We start from the raw sequence: 18,058 nt of genomic DNA on the forward strand, positions 1-18,058 counted from the left end.
TCTGATTCCACCTGATCCGATTCTATCTGGTCTGATTCTATCTGGTCTGATTCTACCTGGTCTGATTCTACCTAGTCTGATTCTACCTGATCCGATTCTACCTGGTCTGATTCTATCTGGTCTGATTCCACCTGGTCTGATAATATCTGGTCTGATTCTACCTGATCCGATTCTATCTGGTCTGATTCCACCTGATCCGATTCCACCTGGTCTGATTCTATCTGGTCTGATTCTATCTGGTCTGATTCTACCTGGTCTTATTCTACCTGGTCTGATTCTACCTGGTCTGATTCTACCTGATCCGATTCTACCTGGTCTGATTCTATCTGGTCTGATTCCACCTGATCCGATTCCACCTGGTCTGATAATATCTGGTCTGATTCTACCTGATCCGATTCTATCTGGTCTGATTCCACCTGATCCGATTCTATCTGGTATGATTCTACCTGATCCGATTCTACCTGGTCTGATTCTACCTGCTCTGATTCTATCTGGTCTGATTCCACCTGGTCCGATTCTACCTGGTCTGATTCTACCTGATCCGATTCTACCTGGTCTGATTCTACCTGGTCTGATTCTATCTGGTCTGATTCTACCTGGTCCGATTCTACCTGGTCTGATTCCACCTGATCCGATTCTACCTGGTCTGATTCTACCTGATCCGATTCTATCTGGTCTGATTCCACCTGATCCGATTCCACCTGGTCTGATTCTATCTGGTCTGATTCCACCTGATCCGATTCCACCTGATCCGATTCCACCTGGTCTGATTCTATCTGGTCTGATTCTATCTGGTCTGATTCTACCTGGTCGTATTCTACCTGGTCTAATTCTACCTGGTCTGATTCTACCTGATCCGATTCTACCTGGTCTGATTCTATCTGGTCTGATTCCACCTGATCCGATTCCACCTGGTCTGATAATATCTGGTCTGATTCTACCTGATCCGATTCTATCTGGTCTGATTCCACCTGATCCGATTCCACCTGATCCGATTCTATCTGGTATGATTCTACCTGATCCGATTCTACCTGGTCTGATTCTACCTGGTCTGATTCTATCTGGTCTGATTCCACCTGATCCGATTCTGCCTGATCCGATTCTATCTGGTCTGATTCTATCTGGTCTGATTCTATCTGGTCTGATTCCATCTGATCCGATACTATCTGGTCTGATTCTATCTGGTCTGATTCTACCTGGTCTGATTCTACCTAGTCTGATTCTACCTGATCCGATTCTACCTGGTCTGATTCTATCTGGTCTGATTCCACCTGATCCGATTCCACCTGGTCTGATAATATCTGGTCTGATTCTACCTGATCCGATTCTATCTGGTCTGATTCCACCTGATCCGATTCCACCTGGTCTGATTCTATCTGGTCTGATTCCACCTGATCCGATTCCACCTGGTCTGATTCTACCTGGTCTGATTCTACCTGGTCTGAGTCTATCTGGTCTGATTCTATCTGGTCTGATTCTACCTGATCCGATTCTATCTGGTCTGATTCTATCTGGTCTGATTCCACCTGATCCGATTCCACCTGGTCTGATTCTATCTGGTCTAATTCTACCTGGTCTGATTCTACCTGGTCTGATTCTACCTGATCCGATTCTACCTGGTCTGATTCTATCTGGTCTGATTCCACCTGATCCGATTCCACCTGGTCTGATAATGTCTGGTCTGATTCTACCTGATCCGATTCTATCTGGTCTGATTCCACCTGATCCGATTCCACCTGATCTGATTCCACCTGGTCTGATTCTATCTGGTCTGATTCTATCTGGTCTGATTCTACCTGGTCTGATTCTGCCTGATCCGATTCTATCTGGTCTGATTCTATCTGGTCTGATTCTATCTGGTCTGATTCCACCTGATCCGATTCTATCTGGTCTGATTCTATCTGGTCTGATTCTACCTGGTCTGATTCTACCTGGTCTGATTCTACCTAGTCTGATTCTACCTGATCCGATTCTACCTGGTCTGATTCTATCTGGTCTCATTCCACCTGATCCGATTCCACCTGGTCTGATAATATCTGGTCTGATTCTACCTGATCCGATTCTATCTGGTCTGATTCCACCTGATCCGATTCCACCTGATCCGATTCCACCTGGTCTGATTCTATCTGGTCTGATTCTATCTGGTCTGATTCTACCTGGTCTATTCTACCTGGTCTGATTCTACCTGGTCTGATTCTACCTGATCCGATTCTACCTGGTCTGATTCTATCTGGTCTGATTCCACCTGATCCGATTCCACCTGGTCTGATAATATCTGGTCTGATTCTACCTGATCCGATTCTATCTGGTCTGATTCCACCTGATCCGATTCCACCTGATCCGATTCTACCTGATCCGATTCTACCTGGTCTGATTCTACCTGCTCTGATTCTATCTGGTCTGATTCCCCTGATCCGATTCTACCTGGTCTGATTCTACCTGATCCGATTCTACCTGGTCTGATTCTACCTGGTCTGATTCTATCTGGTCTGATTCTACCTGGTCCGATTCTACCTGGTCTGATTCCACCTGATCCGATTCTACCTGGTCTGATTCTACCTGATCCGATTCTATCTGGTCTGATTCCACCTGATCCGATTCCACCTGGTCTGATTCCATCTGGTCTGATTCCACCTGATCCGATTCCACCTGATCCGATTCCACCTGGTCTGATTCTATCTGGTCTGATTCTATCTGGTCTGATTCTACCTGGTCGTATTCTACCTGGTCTAATTCTACCTGGTCTGATTCTACCTGGTCTGATTCTACCTGATCCGATTCTACCTGGTCTGATTCTATCTGGTCTGATAATATCTGGTCTGATTCTACCTGATCCGATTCTATCTGGTCTGATTCCACCTGATCCGATTCCACCTGATCCGATTCTATCTGGTATGATTCTACCTGATCCGATTCTACCTGGTCTGATTCTACCTGGTCTGATTCTATCTGGTCTGATTCCACCTGATCCGATTCTGCCTGATCCGATTCTATCTGGTCTGATTCTATCTGGTCTGATTCCACCTGATCCGATTCTATCTGGTCTGATTCTATCTGGTCTGATTCTACCTGGTCTGATTCTACCTGATCCGATTCTACCTGGTCTGATTCTATCTGGTCTGATTCCACCTGATCCGATTCCACCTGGTCTGATAATATCTGGTCTGATTCTACCTGATCCGATTCTATCTGGTCTGATTCCACCTGATCCGATTCCACCTGATCCGATTCCACCTGGTCTGATTCTATCTGGTCTGATTCTACCTGGTCTTATTCTACCTGGTCTAATTCTACCTGGTCTGATTCTACCTGGTCTGATTCTACCTGATCCGATTCTACCTGGTCTGATTCTATCTGGTCTGATTCCACCTGATCCGATTCCACCTGGTCTGATAATATCTGGTCTGATTCTACCTGATCCGATTCTATCTGGTCTGATTCCACCTGATCCGATTCCACCTGATCCGATTCTATCTGGTATGATTCTACCTGATCCGATTCTACCTGGTCTGATTCTACCTGCTCTGATTCTATCTGGTCTGATTCCACCTGATCCGATTCTACCTGGTCTGATTCTACCTGATCCGATTCTACCTGGTCTGATTCTACCTGGTCTGATTCTATCTGGTCCGATTCTACCTGGTCTGATTCCACCTTATCCGATTCTACCTGGTCTGATTCTACCTGATCCGATTCTATCTGGTCTGATTCCACCTGATCCGATTCCACCTGGTCTGATTCTATCTGGTCTGATTCCACCTGATCCGATTCCACCTGATCCGATTCCACCTGGTCTGATTCTACCTGGTCTGATTCTATCTGGTCTGATTCTATCTGGTCTGATTCTACCTGATCCGATTCTATCTGGTCTGATTCTATCTGGTCTGATTCCACCTGATCCGATTCCACCTGGTCTGATTCTATCTGGTCTAATTCTATCTGGTCTGATTCTATCTGGTCTGATTCCACCTGATCCGATTCCACCGGCTCTGATTCTATCTGGTCTGATTCTACCTGGTCTAATTCTACCTGTTCTGATTCTACCTGGTCTGATTCTACCTGTTCCGATTCTACCTTGTCAGATTCTACCTGGTCTGATTCTATCTGGTCTGATTCTACCTGATCCGATTCTATCTGGTCTGATTCCACCTGATCCGATTCCACCTGGTCTGATTCCACCTGATCCGATTCCACCTGATCCGATTCCACCTGGTCTGATTCTATCTGGTCTGATTCTACCTGGTCTAATTCTACCTGGTCTGATTCTATCTGGTCTGATTCTACCTGGTCTGATTCTATCTGGTCTGATTCTACATGGTCTGATTCTACCTGGTCTGATTCTATCTGGTCTGATTCTACCTGATCCGATTCTATCTGGTCTGATTCTACCTGGTCTGATTCTACCTGGTCTGATTCTACCTGGTCTGATTCTATCTGGTCTGATTCTACCTGGTCTGATTCCACCTGATCCGATTCTACCTGGTCTGATTCTATCTGGTCTGATTCTACCTGATCTGTTAGGGTTACACACCTGATGTTTCCGTCCTCTCCTCCCGCAGCTGATCGGCCTGAACCAGACCAACAGGATACAGAACAGAATTGGTTTCAGTCTGAACCACAAAGCTGCCGCAGGTCAGGTGGGACCTGTCCAGGTGGGACCTGTCCAGGAGGGACCTGTCCAGGGGGGACCAGGCCATAGTGGAAAGGACCATCTGAGCAGCACGGGGTGAGTTCAGGATGTTCTGCTTTAAGAGCGTATTCTGTCCTTCTGTCTCTTTGACAGCAAGTACCACCTCCTTCATTACATCACCACTCTGGAGACGTAGGTTTGTCCACAGGTTGAATAACTTACGGAGATGTGAAACTGTAACACAATACAGATACGAAAGCAATAGAATGTACAGTCAGCAGGCATGGATGCATCACACACGTACGGTCAAACATCATGAAGTTTCCAACACAGAAAGGACAGAAAAATGAAGCTCATGTAAACAGAAGGCGAGACGTCAGCTGCTGGTGGTGAAGTCTGACAGCAGGAAACGTCCTGCTCACCACTAGGGGTAAAAACCACTAACGGCACAGTCAAGATGTTAGGATATAATTATTATATCATTATTTCCCTTTAGAAAATACAAATAAACTTGATAAACAGAAGTGAGTTTGGGCACCAAACAGAATCAACACTGGTTTTTATGGTTAACTGAAGGAAATTTGATCCAAACCAGGATTAAATGTCAGAAAGACAAACTGTGAGTCATGAATCTGAACAGCTGAGTGTCGTCGGGATAGAAATAATTTCCATTCTGGTTGAGATATAATAGAGAATAGAAGGAGACCAAGACCTGGACCCTGTGGTACACCACGACTGGTCTGACCCACTGAGACAGTAAAAAGTTAGAAAGTTCTGTGAGAGAGAAACAAGCGTAATTAGAGGATGTTTTATTATTCCAAAAAGGGTCAAAGGACCCCTGAACACAACTTTAATTCTGTTGGTGGTCTGGTAAAGACCCAGAGTCCAGAGACGAGTTAGACAACATGGCTAGCTGAGTGGCGTTCAGGAGGAGGACCTCACACCGAGGAAGAGGTTTCTTCATTGTTCAGCTAGATCGGTCCGCTACATCCTACATGATGTTCCCTCATCATCCTCCTTTAACCCTTAAACCTCCATCAGGGCTCCCCGAGGTCTACCTCCTCCACCAGGAGCGGTGGTTGGTGGGCCTGTCACGATCATCAGACGTTTCTGATGCACGGTGGCGCCACAAAGCAGCTGAGCTGGAGTTGGTTTAGTGAGGATAGCAGGTAAATAGTAGCAAGAATAACTGGAAATGAGGAAAAAGTGGAAACATGGAAATAGTTTCTGTTGTGTGTTTGTTTCAATAACAATATTTTTTCTCCTGAAAGCCAAAGCTTGAGAGAACGATGAGATGAGAAAAGGTTTGGTCACTGTTGGTCTGTGTGTTATTTCTACAAAGTTCTGTTAGTAATAAATTCTGCTTTCTTCTTCTGGTCGACCTTTATGCTGCTAAATCTATTCATACATTCATTTTACATCATTTTACCTCCCAATCTGACAGCTGCTACATACTGGTTTATACTGGGAGTAAAAGCTGTTACAGACTGGTTTATACTGGGATTAAAAGCTGCTACAGACTGGTTTATACTGGGATTAAAAGCTGCTACAGACTGGTTTATACTGGGATTAAAAGCTGCTACAGACTGGTTTATACTGGGATTAAAAGCTGCTACAGACTGGTTTATACTGGGATTAAAAGCTGCTACAGACTGGTTTATACTGGGATTAAAAGCTGCTACAGACTGGTTTATACCTGGATTAAAAGCTGTTACAGACTGGTTTATACTGGGATTAAAAGCTGCTACAGACTGGTTTATACTGGGATTAAAAGCTGCTACACACTGGTTTATACTGGGATTAAAAGCTGCTCCAGACTGGTTTATACTGGGATTAAAAGCTGTTACAGACTGGTTTATACTGGGATTAAAAGCTGCTACAGACTGGTTTATACTGGGATTAAAAGCTGCTACAGACTGGTTTATACTGGGATTAAAAGCTGCTACAGACTGGTTTATACTGGGATTAAAAGCTGCTACAGACTGGTTTATACTGGGATTAAAAGCTGTTACAGACTGGTTTATACTGGGATTAAAAGCTGTTACAGACTGGTTTATACTGGGATTAAAAGCTACTACAGACTGGTTTATACTGGGATTAAAAGCTGCTACAGACTGGTTTATACTGGGATTAAAAGCTGCTACACACTGGTTTATACTGGGATTAAAAGCTACTACAGACTGGTTTATACTGGGATTAAAAGCTGCTACAGACTGGTTCATACTGGGAATAAAAGCTGTTACAGACTGGTTTATACTGGGATTAAAAGCTACTACAGACTGGTTCATACTGGGATTAAAACCTGTTACAGACTGGTTTATACTGGGATTAAAAGCTGCTACAGACTGGTTTATACTGGGATTAAAAGCTGCTACAGACTGGTTTATACTGGGATTAAAAGCTGCTACAGACTGGTTTATACTGGGATTAAAAGCTGCTACAGACTGGTTTATACTGGGATTAAAAGCTGCTACAGACTGGTTTATACTGGGATTAAAAGCTGCTACAGACTGGTTTATACTGGGATTAAAAGCTGTTACAGACTGGTTTATACTGGGATTAAAAGCTGCTACAGACTGGTTTATACTGGGATTAAAAGCTGCTACACACTGGTTTATACTGGGATTAAAAGCTGCTCCAGACTGGTTTATACTGGGATTAAAAGCTGTTACAGACTGGTTTATACTGGGATTAAAAGCTGCTACAGACTGGTTTATACTGGGATTAAAAGCTGCTACAGACTGGTTTATACTGGGATTAAAAGCTGCTACAGACTGGTTTATACTGGGATTAAAAGCTGCTACAGACTGGTTTATACTGGGATTAAAAGCTGTTACAGACTGGTTTATACTGGGATTAAAAGCTGTTACAGACTGGTTTATACTGGGATTAAAAGCTACTACAGACTGGTTTATACTGGGATTAAAAGCTGCTACAGACTGGTTTATACTGGGATTAAAAGCTGCTACACACTGGTTTATACTGGGATTAAAAGCTACTACAGACTGGTTTATACTGGGATTAAAAGCTGCTACAGACTGGTTCATACTGGGAATAAAAGCTGTTACAGACTGGTTTATACTGGGATTAAAAGCTACTACAGACTGGTTCATACTGGGATTAAAAGCTGTTACAGACTGGTTTATACTGGGATTGAAAGCTGTTACAGACTGGTTTATACTGGGATTAAAAGCTGCTACAGACTGGTTTATACTGGGATTAAAAGCTGCTACACACTGGTTTATACTGGGATTAAAAGCTGTTACACACTGGTTTATACTGGGATTAAAAGCTGTTACAGACTGGTTTATACTGGGATTAAAAACTGCTACAGATTGTTTTATACTGGGATTAAAAGCTGTTACAGGCTGGTTTATACTGGGATTAAAAGCTGTTACAGACTGGTTTATACTGGGATTAAAAGCTACTACAGACTGGTTTATACTGGGATTAAAAGCTGCTACAGACTGGTTTATACTGGGATTAAAAGCTGCTACAGACTGGTTTATACTGGGATTAAAAGCTGTTACAGACTGGTTTATACTGGGATTAAAAGCTGTTACAGACTGGTTTATACTGGGATTAAAAACTGCTACAGATTGGTTTATACTGGGATTAAAAGCTGTTACAGACTGGTTTATACTGGGATTAAAAGCTGTTACAGACTGGTTTATACTGGGATTAAAAGCTGCTACAGACTGGTTTATACTGGGATTAAAAGCTGTTACAGACTGGTTTATACTGGGATTAAAAGCTGTTACAGACTGGTTTATACTGGGATTAAAAACTGCTACAGATTGGTTTATACTGGGATTAAAAGCTGTTACAGACTGGTTTATACTGGGATTAAAAGCTGTTACAGACTGGTTTATACTGGGATTAAAAGCTGCTACACACTGGTTTATACTGGGATTAAAAGCTGCTACAGACTGGTTTATACTGGGATTAAAAGCTGCTACACACTGGTTTATACTGGGATTAAAAGCTGCTACACACTGGTTTATACTGGGATTAAAAGCTGCTACAGACTGGTTTATACTGGGATTAAAAGCTGCTACACACTGGTTTATACTGAGATTAAAAGCTGCTACACACTGGTTTATACTGGGATTAAAAGCTGCTACAGACTGGTTTATACTGGGATTAAAAGCTGTTACAGACTGGTTTATACTGGGATTAAAAGCTGCTACAGACTGGTTTATACTGGGATTAAAAGCTGCTACACACTGGTTTATACTGGGATTAAAAGCTGCTCCAGACTGGTTTATACTGGGATTAAAAGCTGTTACAGACTGGTTTATACTGGGATTAAAAGCTGCTACAGACTGGTTTATACTGGGATTAAAAGCTGCTACAGACTGGTTTATACTGGGATTAAAAGCTGCTACAGACTGGTTTATACTGGGATTAAAAGCTGCTACAGACTGGTTTATACTGGGATTAAAAGCTGTTACAGACTGGTTTATACTGGGATTAAAAGCTGTTACAGACTGGTTTATACTGGGATTAAAAGCTACTACAGACTGGTTTATACTGGGATTAAAAGCTGCTACAGACTGGTTTATACTGGGATTAAAAGCTGCTACAGACTGGTTCATACTGGGAATAAAAGCTGTTACAGACTGGTTTATACTGGGATTAAAAGCTACTACAGACTGGTTCATACTGGGATTAAAAGCTGTTACAGACTGGTTTATACTGGGATTGAAAGCTGTTACAGACTGGTTTATACTGGGATTAAAAGCTGTTACAGACTGGTTTATACTGGGATTAAAAGCTGTTACAGACTGGTTTATACTGGGATTAAAAGCTGCTACAGACTGGTTCATACTGGGAATAAAAGCTGCTACAGACTGGTTTATACTGGGATTAAAAGCTGCTACAGACTGGTTTATACTGGGATTAAAAGCTGCTACAGACTGGTTTATACTGGGATTAAAAGCTGCTACAGACTGGTTTATACTGGGATTAAAAGCTGTTACAGACTGGTTTATACTGGGATTAAAAGCTGTTACAGACTGGTTTATACTGGGATTAAAAGCTACTACAGACTGGTTTATACTGGGATTAAAAGCTGCTACACACTGGTTTATACTGGGATTAAAAGCTGTTACACACTGGTTTATACTGGGATTAAAAGCTGTTACAGACTGGTTTATACTGGGATTAAAAACTGCTACAGATTGTTTTATACTGGGATTAAAAGCTGTTACAGGCTGGTTTATACTGGGATTAAAAGCTGTTACAGACTGGTTTATACTGGGATTAAAAGCTACTACAGACTGGTTTATACTGGGATTAAAAGCTGCTACAGACTGGTTTATACTGGGATTAAAAGCTGCTACAGACTGGTTTATACTGGGATTAAAAGCTGTTACAGACTGGTTTATACTGGGATTAAAAGCTGTTACAGACTGGTTTATACTGGGATTAAAAACTGCTACAGATTGGTTTATACTGGGATTAAAAGCTGTTACAGACTGGTTTATACTGGGATTAAAAGCTGTTACAGACTGGTTTATACTGGGATTAAAAGCTGCTACACACTGGTTTATACTGGGATTAAAAGCTGCTACAGACTGGTTTATACTGGGATTAAAAGCTGCTACACACTGGTTTATACTGGGATTAAAAGCTGCTACACACTGGTTTATACTGGGATTAAAAGCTGCTACAGACTGGTTTATACTGGGATTAAAAGCTGCTACACACTGGTTTATACTGAGATTAAAAGCTGCTACACACTGGTTTATACTGGGATTAAAAACTGCTACAGATTGTTTTATACTGGGATTAAAAGCTGTTACAGACTGGTTTATACTGGGATTAAAAGCTGTTACAGACTGGTTTATACTGGGATTAAAAGCTACTACAGACTGGTTTATACTGGGATTAAAAGCTGCTACAGACTGGTTTATACTGGGATTAAAAGCTGCTACAGACTGGTTTATACTGGGATTAAAAGCTGTTACAGACTGGTTTATACTGGGATTAAAAGCTGTTACAGACTGGTTTATACTGGGATTAAAAACTGCTACAGATTGGTTTATACTGGGATTAAAAGCTGTTACAGACTGGTTTATACTGGGATTAAAAGCTGTTACAGACTGGTTTATACTGGGATTAAAAGCTGCTACACACTGGTTTATACTGGGATTAAAAGCTGCTACAGACTGGTTTATACTGGGATTAAAAGCTGCTACACACTGGTTTATACTGGGATTAAAAGCTGCTACACCCTGGTTTATACTGGGATTAAAAGCTGCTACAGACTGGTTTATACTGGGATTAAAAGCTGCTACACACTGGTTTATACTGAGATTAAAAGCTGCTACACACTGGTTTATACTGGGATTAAAAGCTGCTACAGACTTGTTTATACTGGGATTAAAAGCTGCTACAGACTGGTTTATACTGGGATTAAAAGCTGCTACAGACTTGTTTATACTGGGATTAAAAGCTGCTACAGACTGGTTTATACTGGGATTAAAAGCTGCTACAGACTGGTTTAGACTGGGATTAAAAGCTGCTACAGACTGGTTTATACTGGGATTGAAAGCTGTTACAGACTGGTTTATACTGGGATTAAAAGCTGCTACACACTGGTTTATACTGGGATTAAAAGCTGCTACACACTGGTTTATACTGAGATTAAAAGCTGCTACAGACTGGTTTATACTGGGATTAAAAGCTCCTACAGACTGGTTTATACTGGGATTAAAAGCTGCTACAGACTGGTTTATACTGGGATTAAAAGCTGCTACAGACTGGTTTATACTGGGATTAAAAGCTGCTACAGACTGGTTTATACTGGGATTAAAAGCTGCCACAGACTGGTTTATACTGGGATTAAAAGCTGCTACAGACTGGTTTATACTGGGATTAAAAGCTGCTACAGACTGGTTTATACTGGGATTAAAAGCTGCTACAGACTGGTTTATACTGGGATTAAAAGCTGCTACAGACTGGTTTATACTGGGATTAAAAGCTGTTACAGACTGGTTTATACTGGGATTAAAAGCTGCTACAGACTGGTTTATACTGGGATTAAAAGCTCCTACAGACTGGTCTTTACCCATCCACTCCAGCATCACTGGTGGATGAATGTTCTACGGTCAGAGAGGCTGCTGGCTCTGACTGGCTGACGTATTTCTGTCAGTCTGTCCTGGACAGGTGTGGCTGCGCAGATGTGTTACCTCCACCAGGTCTGAAGGAGTGAATGAATTATGGATTCACTGCGAAGCAGTTAGCTAAATCTAATCTCGTATTATCGCATGTATCTTTATACATACCTAGCAGAAACTTTAATCTCTCCTCTTCTTCCTCCAGGGTGACTCTGGATCAACCCTCCTCTTTAGCTCCACCTTCTCCTGACACCAGAGGAGTCTCGTCTGACGCATCTACCTCCTCCCATCTCTGCTCATCCACCAGCAGTGTCTAGACTCTGAGGGGGGTCCTGTCTCCAGGCATCAGCTCCAACCAGACCAACGTCCGTAGCTTCCTGAAATGTTGTGGTTTGTTTCAGCTGCAGGGTGATGAACACCTGAACACCGGTTTATTCTGATCGAACAGATCTAAAAGCAGGCCCAGAACTGATCAATCTGGAACAGCAGCTCCACTCAGCCTCATAATCTCCTAAACTTTCCGTTCAAGGTCATGTGACTTCCTGTAAACCTTCAGAGGTGAGTTAAAAGCAGCCCGCCAAGGCCCTGGTGGCTGGAAGCAGCCTCTCTGGAAGCCTTGATGGTCGTCAGCATTTTCACTTGGTAGAAGGAACTTTTCTGACGTCTATCAGCTGACTGAGGAAGAGACTCCACATTCCTGCTTATTCTGGATAATTTATCTTCTGATCAATATACTGACTGATTGCTGTTTTAATACTAATTATTGTAAGAACATATGAATTTAGATAAATAACTCCAGCGTTTGTTTTCATAAAGTTTTGTCATCCTGTGAAATAAATCTGAGAAATTCAGAAAGCAGCTTGTCCATAGCTGTGCAGATTCTTAAAGTGGAGCAAAATTTCTCCCAGCTTACCGGCCCGTCTCCTGGCTCCCAGCGTACCGGCCCGTCTCCTGGCTCCCAGCTTACCGGCCCGTCTCCTGGCTCCCAGCGTACCGGCCCGTCTCCTGGCTCCCAGCTTACCGGCCCGTCTCCTGGCTCCCAGCGTACCGGCCCGTCTCCTGGCTCCCAGCTTACCGGCCCGTCTCCTGGCTCCCAGCTTACCGGCCCGTCTCCTGGCTCCCAGCTTACCGGCCCGTCTCCTGGCTCCCAGCTTACCGGCCCGTCTCCTGGCTCCCAGCTTACCGGCCCGTCTCCTGGCTCCCAGCGTACCGGCCCGTCTCCTGGCTCCCAGCTTACCGGCCCGTCTCCTGGCTCCCAGCGTACCGACCCGTCTCCTGGCTCCCAGATTACCGGCCCGTCTCCTGGCTCCCTTTCAGTAATCCCAGAGTCTCGTGTGTGACACGTTCGGTTCAACTCCAGGTTATAATACGAGGGAAAACTCCACTTCATTACTAACCTGGAAATGTTTCTGAATACAAGTTTCTCTCAGAGCTGAAATATTTCTGAACTAGTTCCTGAAATGGATAAGATGTGAGCCCTATTGGCATCTACTGATATAAAATATTATTGATAACAGCAACTGTTTATCCCCTTCACACTGGAATTTATTGACAGGTATGTACAAGTAAATAAGTACTTTAAAAATACCAAAGAGACAAAGAATGAGAGATTGGATAAACGAATAAAAACAAATAGAAACTAATATATCTTCTTTTTTTTTAACTTTTATTGCCAGACAAGAACAAGGCAATTTACATACAAACAGATTCGTCCTGAGACTGGGCCTTAACTTCAGTACAAAGATATAAAATGATAAGGTTTACATTTTTCACCATACAAGGCTAAGGTAGATAACAAAAGAGAAGGAAAACAGAGCATCCAAATTAAAGAAGGTTTCAATAGGTTCCCATCGTTTTCCAAAACTCTGAGTTTTTAGTTGTAGTTGGGCAGTTAATTGTTCCATTTTGTAAACGTGCCTAATTTTCATTATCCAGTGATCAGTGTTCGGTGGATCAGGTTTCATCCAGTTAACCGTAATCATTTTCCTTGCTGTCATTAAAAGAATATGTAATAAAAAACATTGATCATGAGTAAAATGGTCAGGGAACACATCTAACAGAAAGATTACAGGGTTGAAAGGAATGTTTACTCTCAGTATTTTCTCCAACGTGTCTTTAACAGTTTTCCAGAAGTGTTGTATCTGAGGACAGTCCCAGAAAATGTGAGTGTGATCCCCCACAAGTCCACAGTTCCTCCAGCAGTTCTCAGTAGTACTACTTTTGGAAAGGAAAGTCTTAAGTGGTGTTCGGAAAAATCTCATTTTGACTTTCCAATCAAATTCTCTCCAGAGCTGACTCCAGATTCCCTTATGACCACTAACACAGATGTTTTCCCAAGAATCCTCCTCCAAGATGACATTCAGTTCCATCTCCCATTGTTGCTTAATATACTGGGTATTATCTGACATATCCATCATTAGTTTTTTGTACATCAAAGAAACCTGTTTTTTCATCGTTCCGGGGTTTTCTTATAAGTTTATAAAATGTTTTTCTATATTTGTTCCCTTTTAATATATTCCCAATCTGCATGTTGTGATACATAGTGTCTGATCTGTAGGAATCTGTACAGGTCAGTAGAGGGGAGAGTAAATTTGTTCTTCAGTTGGGAGAAAGTCTTAAGTATATTCCCCTCAAACAACTGGCTTATTGTAATCAACCCACATTCTGACCATCTATCAAAGGTCCTATCACACAGGGATGGTAAAAACTCAATATTCCTATTAACAGAAATTGCCCTCGACAGGCATATAGATCCCTTTGTTTGTTTCTGTATTTGGTTCCATACTTTTACTGTGTGTCTAACCCATAGATTATTTATTTTAAATTTCTTTCTGGGATTGCAGGCTAAGAAATGGAAGAGTTGAAAGACTTTTACCTGGTAGTGAGGACTCCTCAATTTAGACCCATTGTGTTTCTGGATCCCTAATGATCCATGCCACTGTTGCTCTTATTTGAGCAGCCCAATAGTAAAGTCTTAAGTTAGGCAATCCAAGGCCTCCTCTTTCTTTACCAGACATCAGAATTTTGAGTCTTATTCTTGGTCTTTTATTCTGCCAGATGAATTTTGATATAAGTTTTTCTAAAAGCTTAAACGTAGACTGTGATACAAAGACTGGGAGGGACTGAAATAGAAATAGTAGTCTTGGTAAAATATTCATTCTTACACATTCGGTCCGTCCTAGGAGCGAAAGTGGAAGCATATCCCATCTATTCAAGTCTGTTTTGATTTCTTTTATCAGTTTTTCATAATTAGAAGAGTACAGTTGGCATATTTTTGGGTAAGAACTACTCCAAGATATCTAAATCCTTGTTTAGATTTTTTGAAAGAGACCAGATCATCTAACTGGGAAGGCCAGTCTCCCACAATCATCATAGCCTCTGATTTGCTTGTATTGACCTTATACCCCGATACCATACTGTATTCATTTAGACTATTAAGGAGGGCGGGGACAGATGTAATGGGATTTTTTAAGAATACTAATATGTCGTCAGCGAATAGTGACACTTTTTGTTGGACATTTGCTTCATCACATAATCCTTGAATAAGAGGGTTAGATCTAATTAATTCTGCTAGAGGCTCTATACTGAGGGAAAATAATGAGGGTGACAAAGCATCTCCTTGTCACGTACCGCGTCCAAGAGGAAAAAACTCGGAGCAGTGGCCATTTACCCGTGATCTAGACCTGGGGGATTTATAAAAAGTTTGAACCCATTTAAGAAAAGTATCATTAAAGCCCATCTGTCTAAGGGTGTGCTGTAGGAAAGCCCAGTCCACTCGGTTGAATGCCTCCTCAGCATCAAGGCTGAGAAGCATTGACGGAGTGTCTCCCCGCTGATTCAGGGCTCTCCTCACATTATCAGTTCCCTGTCTTTGTGTTATAAACCCAGTTTGGTCTGGTTTCACTAATTTTCTTATACACGATCGAATTCTATTGGCAATAATAGAGGTGAGTATTTTTAAATCAACACAAAGGAGGCTGATCAGATGATACGACGCACACGATGTTGGGTCTTTGCCCTCTTTGTGGATGACACTAATTAGGGCTTCAGACCACGATGTAGGAGGATCTCCATCTGTAAGTGCATAATTGTAAACTTTAGTCAGAAGCGGGGTCAATTTGTGAATGTATGTTTTATAATATTCTCCAGGAAGGCCATCCACTCCTGGAGATTTATTATTCTTAAGTCTCAAAATACTGTCCTTAATTTCATCCCCTGTGATAGGTCGTGTTATCAGATCAGCCTCCTCCCCATTCAATCTGTTAAGATTAATTGAATTAAGGAACTGCTTAATTTTGTCTACCTTATTTGGATCATTTTCTCCCTTATATAGTTCTTGATAGTATTGAGCAAATACTTTTGCAACCCCCTCAGGCTGGCTAAATAGATCCCCAGGAAACGGGCATTTTATCTTATGGACCACTCTGTTTGACTGTGATTTACGCAGCTGAAATGCTAATAATCGGTTAGCCTTATTACCAAATTCGTAATATTTCTGATTAGTAAAACGTAGCTGACCCTCAGCCTTATATGTTAATAAGTTATTCAGTTTTTGTCTGTTATCCTTCAAAATGGTCAATATTTCATCTTTTTGAGATTGTTGATACTTTTTTTCTAATTCTTTAATCTTATTTTCCAGGTCTAATTGTTCTGTCAGCCTCTTTTTTTTTTGATCTTGATGAGATTGCGATTATATTGCCCCTCAGCACAACTTTAGCTGTCTCCCATAGAACAGACGGTGTTACATTGTCCTTATGATTACATTTAACATAATCAGTCAAACCTTGTCGTATTTCCTGTTGAATAGTTTCATTATTCAAAAGAGATACATTGGCTCTCCAATATTTAAATTGTTTATTTGACCCTATTTTTAATTTCAAAGTTATCGGGGCATGATCTGAGATAGTTGTTGCTTCAATGTTACACTCAGTAGCTCTGTAACTGTCTGTTCCTGAAATCAAAAATATGTCTATCCTAGAGTGGCTACAATGCACTTGGGAGAAAAAAGTGAAGTCCTTGTCCTTAGGATGTAAATGACTCCAAACCTCGATTAGGCCTAATTCCTTGATCATCACACAGAGTGTTAGAGATTTCTTAGACATAGGGCCTGTGCCTACAGGAAGCCGATCAACAGATGCTCGTAAAACACAATTAAAATCTCCTCCTACCAGAATGACACCCTCCGAGTTTTCTGCCACCAGGGCAGCAATACTTTTGAAGAAGTCAGGGCAGTCCTCGTTTGGTGCATATAGGTTGAGTAAAGTAATTTTAGTGCCCCCTATGTTACCCTCTTTATCCGAAAATGTTTTTTCATGACAAAAATAAACTGACTTATTCAGAAAGACTACAACTCCCCTCCTTCTCCCATTTTCAAAAGAAGAACTATACTGTTGATCTACCCACTCTCTCCTCAACTTCATATGCTCCCTATCAGAGAGATGTGTCTCTTGTATCATAGCTATTGCACAGTTTAGCTTTTTTAATTGGTTGAGAACCTTTTTTCTCTTAATTGGACTACCCAGCCCTTTAACATTATAGGTTACACACACTAGATTATCTGTATTGTCTTCTTTTGTTCTAGTTTGATTTAACACTAACTAAGTTTTCATTCAAGTAATAGAAAATAATATAATACTTAACAAAAAAAGGCCCACAGTTAGTCTCAGGATAAAATGAACAAATACAATTGAACTTATAACACATGAACAGGATGAACTACACTTCCACATACCCGACTGTATTGAATAGTCCAGTCCAAAAATAGTTTTCAAACCTGACTTTCAAACCAGTCCCCGATGTATCCTGGGCGGAGGATGGTGACAGGTCCGCCGTGGGAAAACACACCCAGTGTTGGCGCCGCTGTCGTCCATCTGTACGTCGGTGCGCTGCGACTGAGAGGTGGAAAGTACCAGCTGGTCGGTCCGTCCAAAGTAAATAATAAAATGGTTCTTCCCTCCTAACGTATCGTGTTTAGCACAGAGATATTAGCTCGGCATAGTAGAATTCAGTTGTCGTCTGCGCTTAGAAAAGCCTTGACCTCCGCGTATGACAGCTTCCTCCTGCGGTGCTCCAGCGGTGACGGGACATCTCTGCTTCTATCCGCTCTCCTTCATCCACCTGTACGTGAACGCCCAGCTCCTGAAGTGCAGGTAAAGCCTCTGTAATAGTCGAATATGTCTTCTCCCCGTCATCCATCATCATTTTGAGCTGTGCCGGGTACAGGCATTTCGCTTTTATGTTTTTCTGTTTTAACTGTTTAATCACGACCCTCACTGATGCTCTCTTCTTCTGTAACTCCGGAGAG

At 41.9% G+C, this 18,058-nt stretch overlaps 1 protein-coding gene across 6 annotated transcripts in view; it reads left to right on the forward strand.

Moving 5' to 3' along the window:
- The window catches only part of LOC121650713 (tubulin polyglutamylase TTLL5-like), a 51,697-nt gene extending 39,085 nt beyond the window's left edge, over positions 1–12,612 (forward strand). For 5 of the 6 annotated variants that reach the window (XM_042002392.1, XM_042002394.1, XM_042002393.1 and 2 more), the window contains 2 exons: positions 4,560–4,726; positions 11,960–12,612. In XM_042002392.1, the coding sequence (XP_041858326.1) occupies positions 4,560–4,726; positions 11,960–12,071 (279 nt within the window). In that variant the 3' untranslated portion in view covers positions 12,072–12,612. The remainder of the gene's footprint in view (positions 1–4,559; positions 4,727–11,959) is intronic. The other variant, XM_042002395.1, reaches the window with a different exon arrangement.
- The last annotated feature ends 5,446 nt before the right edge of the window (positions 12,613–18,058 follow it).

This window comes from Melanotaenia boesemani, chromosome 12, assembly GCF_017639745.1.
Source record: "Melanotaenia boesemani isolate fMelBoe1 chromosome 12, fMelBoe1.pri, whole genome shotgun sequence".
In the NCBI taxonomy this organism is placed as follows: domain Eukaryota; kingdom Metazoa; phylum Chordata; class Actinopteri; order Atheriniformes; family Melanotaeniidae; genus Melanotaenia; species Melanotaenia boesemani.